The following is a 6999-nucleotide window of genomic DNA, read 5'->3' as shown; positions in this document are numbered from 1 at the left end:
CTCACTGCTACCACCAATCCCTCCCTATCCTCCTCCACATTCAACAGCTTTCTAAAATACCCTGCCCATCTTCCCTTTCACCACCCTTGTCACCACTGTCACCACCACTGTCGGTCCTCGACCATTACACTTATATTTGACTTGTAATTCCACTCGTCTCGAGGCCCCTTACCTTCGTTACGTGAGTTTCACTAAATGTTCAAGTTCTTCTTATGCAGTAGGCCCTATGCCTTGTATTTCCTTTAGTCTCACTAGTTTCCAATTTCATTAGACCCCATGCCTAGTTCTCTCGTCCTTTGGGTTAATAAAAGGGTGGTGAATTTCTTGCTTGTTAAACTAACGGACTTCACGCAGAGAGAGTCCACCGGTTCTCTCCAATACTTCAGAGCACCTTCGTTCAGACGTCACTTTTTATTCGTCCAATAGTCTTTTACGTTTCAACACAAGTGACACCCTTAAGGGCGTGTCTTTTCCTTTTAAAGCCAATAGTATTACTCTACATACCCATTTACCTCCAATCCGAGAGGCTGTTACAGTCCTTCCAGAATTATTGCTGCATAAGCAAAAGCATAGAAGCAAAAACATGACATTGCACAAGTGGTATGTCTTCACGGAGGTGGTCTGCAGCTAACACAGTTTAGATTACATCAGCAATTATAAAGCAGTCACCTCCGTCGGTGTGTTTACATAGACAGAACGACGCCTTCCAATCTTTGTTTATAACAACAATAGGCGTCGAATCTTGACTTGTTGACTCAGCATGTATTTCACCTGATTACCATTCGTACAACTACCGGCCTCTTACATCCCCTTACTATCTCCTCTTCCATTATCATCTCTTCCTACGTGCTTTTTACCTTTTCTACTTGACTTGCCTCCCTTTCCTCCCTTAACTTCCTTCCAAAACATCTTTTTATTACTTTCAAAATTTTCTGTCATACCCCTCCCCATTTTACATCTGCTCTCCTTTTTTGTCTCCTTTATCTTATGCTTTTCTTCTTTTTTCTTTGTAGCTCTCACACTTTTCTCTCGTCCTACTTTGCAACCAGTCTGTGAATGCTCGCTTCTCTTCCACAGCCTTCTTCACTTTATCATCCCACACTTATTACCCTTCTATTCCCTCCCATCCTCCTTCTTCCATATACCATCTTTGCACACCTTGTCACTCCTACCTCTACTCTATCCTTCACCACCTCCCACACTTCTTGTTCTCCTGCTCCTTTTCCTCATTTAACAGTTAACTCTAAACACCTCCTTACTCTCTGTACTTTTCCTATTTTCCACCTACCCTCCACTCTCAACTTGCCTTCCACCAAAAAATGATCTGATATTACCCCACTCTCTGAACATGGACATCCAAAACTTTTCCTACTCTTTCCCTGGATACCACTACATAGTCAATCAAAGCCCTCTCCCATGTGTACTTGAATTTATTCCTATACACTGTGTTACCTACCATCAGCTCTCTAAACATATACCGGTATTCACCATTAACTCCCCATTATGATTTTTAAATGACACTCCTACCTCAGCACCAAGATCTCCCAATACCACTACAGTGGCATTTCCCCCCAAACTCTGTAAGTACTCATTTCAATCTATCCAAATTGCCTGCCTCCTTTTCCTCTGCACTCTTCTCACCACCTGGCCCTTATGCACTTAACAAAGACCCACATCTCCAATCCCAGTTTCACCTTCATCTGCATTAATCTTGATGAAAAATCCTTCCACTCCACCACAGAACCTATCTCTTCACTTACTAGTGTAGCCACCCCTTCCCTCCCTTATCCTCTCCTCACTCCTGACACCCTCACCACTGCACTCCCAAACTCAAAATCACCATTTCAACTTTGTTTCATTTAATGCCAACACATCCATTTTCTTGCATAGTGTACCACACCCACATACATTAAAAGACCAAAACCTTAGGGTTCAGGTGGGAAAACTTCCAGATTCTATTATGCCTCAACTTTTTGTAGGAATGTACCACTCAGGGTTACATAGGGCAGGATGACTAGTCCCATCACCCCCCTCTCTTTTTTTTTTTTTTTTTTTTTAAGCTGCCTTTTACAACCACAGTGTGAAAACTCTGTGGCAATATTTTTTCTTCCACAGGAGAGTAGGTGAAAATGGACATATAGACATATATATTAAGAGAAATTGTACAGGAGAGCATTAAGAGTGGTGGTGGGGGGGACAGCATAATGGAGGGACAGTTGCACTACAATAAGGTAGCATCATTTCTATGAGTAGATAGTTCCTCTATCCCTGACAAAATCATGTCCATAGGGGCACCCCATATAGACCCTAAAGTATCAGCTGCATGCTACTGAGTATATTTTATCATACAATAACATGCAGCCAGTGCCAGTGACGGGGAGCAAAACCCTAGCAAAACATAATCATTTATATTCATTGAACTGTGGATGTGACAGTGAACACGGGTTTTATTTCCCTTTGCAGAAGCTTACCTTCGTTTTGATTCACAGAAATACAGGTCACATGAATAATTACATGAACTTGAAATGCTCACATTCCCCACCGTTTGACTTGTTCCGCTTGCAGGAAATAAATAAACTGATGTTTTTGGACAAAACATTACCTTGTATTGTTTATCCTTTTCTAGGGCAACTGTCTTTGTAAAAGTAAACTGACAATCTTCAGAGGTTGCTGAGCTGACAACTTCATTCTTATCATCCATTATTTTAATAGTTCCACTACTGGGTGCTTGCATGTAATGAATATATATATTCCTGTTACTCACAAGATTTTCGATCAAGCCCAATTCTGAAGAAGGAGAGTAAGTATTTCCATAATAATATCCACCGTCATAGCCACCTGAGAAGTTAATGCAAGAAAGCACCTCTTTCCTACTGAGCCTCATACCCAAGGCTGGATTCAAAGGCACGTTCTCTGGAATGGACGAGGGGTCAGCTCCCCTAATGGCCCTCAGAATGTGAATACACTCTGTGAGGGTCAGCACGTCAGTATCGATCACATTGTCAACAAACTCGTTGCAGGACATGTCAAGGAATTGGACCTCCTTCAGTAGGTCCCCTATCTTCTCCCGAACTGCACTCCCTGATGGTTCCTCCTGCTGGGCTAGCTGAGCTTTTCCCCTACCATGTGATGAGTTACAGTTGGCATTCAAAGTATCTTAATGTATGAGCTTAATGGACAAATACTAAAACACCACTACATACTACAATTGAAAATGCAAATACATGGGAGCATTCAAAGTATCTTAATGTGTGAGCTTGACGGACTAATACTAAAACACCACTACGTACTATAATTGACAATACAAATACATGGGAGCATCCATCATTAATCAAAACCATGAATATGACTACTGTACTTACCATGCAATCAGGGCTTTGAAGGGGACAATCTCAGAAGAAAATTTTAGGCTACGATCCATCAGCAAATTCTTGAAGCTTTCTTGGCTCAGATATGATGCAGTTTCAGACAACAAGGAAGTATCAGGTTTAAGATCCAGCATCTATGAAGAAAATTTAAGTTCTATTTTCACATATACTGACAAATGATAGGAGAGGAAGCCATTTATACACTCACACAATGTCGCTATCAACAAGTATTCAGTTGTGCCATTTGGATACTACTGGGTCACCAGAATCATAGTGAACGTGCTTGTTATGGCACAACGGTTTCACTCAAGCTTTGTATGGTGCAAATCCAGTTTCCAGTCCAACAGATTCTATGGGATGCTATCTACTCTCCCAACCTGGACACACTGGGTGACTGCCTCAGTTGAAGCAAAGTGCTTCCTAGTACAAAGTTATGGCAAAGTTAGCATATGATGCCTACATCCATCCATCCATGACTTATCTTATATATTTATTCTAGCTAATGCTATAGGAAGAGCTCAAGTGTGTTTGGGATACATATACATATACAATGCCAAGATAAGAGGGAGAGAAGAGAGTGGAGGGTAGTGGAGTATGTAGGGAATGGAATGGGTGGGAATGATTTCTATGCCATTGTTTTTTTTGGCTACCTCCCTTGTATGGGTGAAAAAAAAAGCATTGGTTGTATGTGTGCATTTACTTAGTTATATTTTACAGGAAGGGGAGCTATGCTCGTGCTGTCCCGTCTTCATATCTCCTTTTATCTAGACTGTTTTTAAATTCGTGTATCGTTTTTGCACACACCACATTCTCATCTAACGTGTTCCAAACGTCTATTACTCTGAGGGGAAAGTTGTTCCTTTTTAGGTCTCTTCTATAACTGTCTTTCTTGATTTTCTTTCCGTGTCCTTTTGTATCTCTACTATCCCATTTTATTAGATCCTCTCTATCAATAGTTTCTATGCCTTTCATGATTCTATAAATAGTTATCAAGTCTCCTCTCTTCTTTGATCTAATGTCTGTAGCTAGTCTCTCTTCATATGATAGTTCTGAGAGTGTTGGTGCCAATTTCGTAATTGCTCTTTGTATTCTTTCAAGTTTTGTTATACATTTTTTTGTACTTGGTGACCACGTCACCATTTCTTCGTCCAGGTATGTAAATGTCACTTTGATTGTTCTTATTAGATTACAAGTTTCTCCAAAAAAGATTGTTTAAATGTTTCTCAGGGGACATATTATTCATAATAATGACTCCCAGGTTTTTCTCACTTTCCACTTTTTTAATTTCTTCCTCTCCCAATTTATATGATCCCACTATTCTTTTTTTCCTCTTCCAAATTCTATTATACTACACTTCTTAATATTGGATTCCATCTCCCACTTCCTACTCCATTCCCATACTTTATTGAGATCACGCTGTAGCGACTTACTATCTTCTTTTCATTTTTTTTTTAACAATTTTGCATCGTCCGCAATGAAGCTCATATAATTTTCAATTCCTTTATCCATATCATTAATATATATATATATATACATATATATATATATATATATATATATATATATATATATATATATATATATATATATATATATATATATATATATATATATATATATATATATATCAAACATTATTGGGGCCAGAACTGTTCTTTGTGGAACTCCATCAATCACTTCATTCCAATTGGAGTGTTTGCCTCTTATCACCACTCTCATCTTTCTTTCATTCAAGAAGTCTTCCATCCACTTCAGCAGTATGCCCTGTATTCCTCCTGCAGTTTCTAATTTATTTAGCAATTTCTTATGTGGCACCTTATCAAAAGCTTTTTTCAAGTCTAGAAATGCACAATCAGCCCATCCATCTCTTTCTTGTATTACATTAGCCTTGAAGAGAAACACATTAAGTTTGTGATGCATGATCGTCCTTGTCTAAATCCAAATTGCCTTGAATTTAGTATATATTTTTTCCAAATGCCTTATCCACCTAATTTTGATCATTCTTTCACAGATTTTAGCTATCATACTTATAAGAGAGACAGGTCTATAGTTAGTAGGGTCTTCCTTGTTTCCACCTTTATATATTGGTACTCTATTTGCTCTTTTCCAATCTTTTGGAACTTTTCCTTCTTTCAATGAACTGCTTATTAGACTATGTATGTTATCTGTTAGTTCATTCCTGCACTCTCAAATTCCAGTTTGCCTTTTCATCTGGTCCATGTGATTTTCTGACATCGAGATTACTCAAGTGATTAATTATCTCATTCCTTGTTACTTCTATCTCTTTAATAGGGGGGACTTTCTCCTCCCACTCGATATCTCTAGGTTGTATGTTCTCCCTCGTATACACTGATTTAAATTGCTTGTTCATAATTTCTGCCATTTCTATTTCCTCTTTACATTCAACTCTTCCTTGTCGTAGTTTCTCTAATTCTTGTTTGTTTTTCAGTTTGTTGTTTACAAATCTGTAAAATAGTTTTGGTTGATCTGTGGTGTGAGCGTGTGTGTGTATGGCGCGGACGGGGACGGACGGCTGGCACCCCTCCCCCTCCTTCGGGGGGAGGGGGTCAAAGAGCACGAGCGCTGGTATCCCCCTTCCCACCAGAAGGGGGGAGTGCCCTCGCGTCGGCGTGGGTGAGCCAGTGCCAGGGAAGGACCGCACGTGGGTGGTGGGGTGAATGTGAGTGTGAGAGAAGTATACACAAAGGAGGATCTGGTAGGCTAGTATTAATGGTTAGGAGGTAGGGAATTAGGCTAGATTGAGACTAGGCGCAGTGGAGTGTGTGTTACGAAGGAAGGCAAGGACCCACCCAGGAGCGACCGAAACCGAAGAAACGTCGTCATCGACGCACAAGTAAGTACTTTTGATCACAAGCTATCTAGGCACCGCCAAAATTACTGCACCCGCGAGTGGAAACGAGCTGTTAATGTCCGCACCTGCGAGTGGAAACGAGCCGTTCAAGATGAACAGTGTCACCCTAAGGCCGTTTGACGGGGTTGGAGATGTCTCCGTGTGGCTAACAAAGGCGGGATTGGTCGCGCGGCTGACGGGAGTAAAGGATGTGGCGAGTTACATCTCGCTAAATTTAGAGGGCGTGGCCTTATCCGTCTACATGGAGATGGCAACCGAAGATCAAAAGGATGTGGGAGAGGTGAAAGAGAGGTTACAGGAGGTTTTTGGCGAGAGTCCCTTCGAAGCGTTCTGCAAACTACAGCGAATGCGGTGGACGGGAGAACAAGTTGACGTGTTCGCCAATGACATCAGGCGATTGGCAGGCCTGATTAATCTCGAAGGCAACAGCCTGGAGATGGTAGTGAGAATGGCTTTCGTGAATGGGTTTCCAGATTACATATCGACTGGGCTGCAGGCAATGGAAAATGCAGCAAAGGCAGACATGGGCGAACTGATAGCCCGCGCCAGGCTCCTGACGAAGGCTAAGGATGGAGGGCCGATGGGGGCTGTAGCCAAAGAACAGCCACGAAGGAGGATGCTCTCGGCGGGAGAAGGCGCGCGGGCCGGAGCCGTGGCCACTGACGCCTACCGAGAAAGGAGAGCGGGTGAGCTCGGGGGTGACTACAACGGATGGCGTGGGATGTCGCGGGTCCGTTGTTACGAATGTCGGCGACTGGG

At 41.7% G+C, this 6999-nt stretch overlaps 1 protein-coding gene across 1 annotated transcript; it reads right to left on the bottom strand.

Moving 5' to 3' along the window:
- Positions 1–1542: 1542 nt before the first annotated feature.
- Positions 1543–3640, bottom strand: LOC143030452 (uncharacterized). The gene is made up of 3 exons (XM_076193601.1): positions 3632–3640; positions 3363–3502; positions 1543–3119 (listed from the first exon to the last, which is right to left on the bottom strand). The coding sequence occupies exons 1-3, from the start codon at positions 3638–3640 to the stop codon at positions 2468–2470; spliced, it is 801 nt and encodes a 266-aa protein (XP_076049716.1). The 3' UTR covers positions 1543–2467.
- Between the last annotated feature and the right edge of the window lie 3359 nt (positions 3641–6999).

Source organism: Oratosquilla oratoria, chromosome 12 (assembly GCF_046742065.1).
Source record: "Oratosquilla oratoria isolate Oo_2021 chromosome 12, ASM4674206v1, whole genome shotgun sequence".
Taxonomy (NCBI): Eukaryota; Metazoa; Arthropoda; class Malacostraca; order Stomatopoda; family Squillidae; genus Oratosquilla; species Oratosquilla oratoria.
This window is presented reverse-complemented; position numbering and strand designations above follow the sequence as displayed.

Bases quoted from the DNA above. Each gene is read 5' to 3' on its own strand.
- LOC143030452 (XM_076193601.1), bottom strand. The intron at 3,120-3,362 runs GTAAGTACAGTA...ATCACATGGTAG, and splicing joins TTCAAAGCCCTGATTGCATG to GGGAAAAGCTCAGCTAGCCC.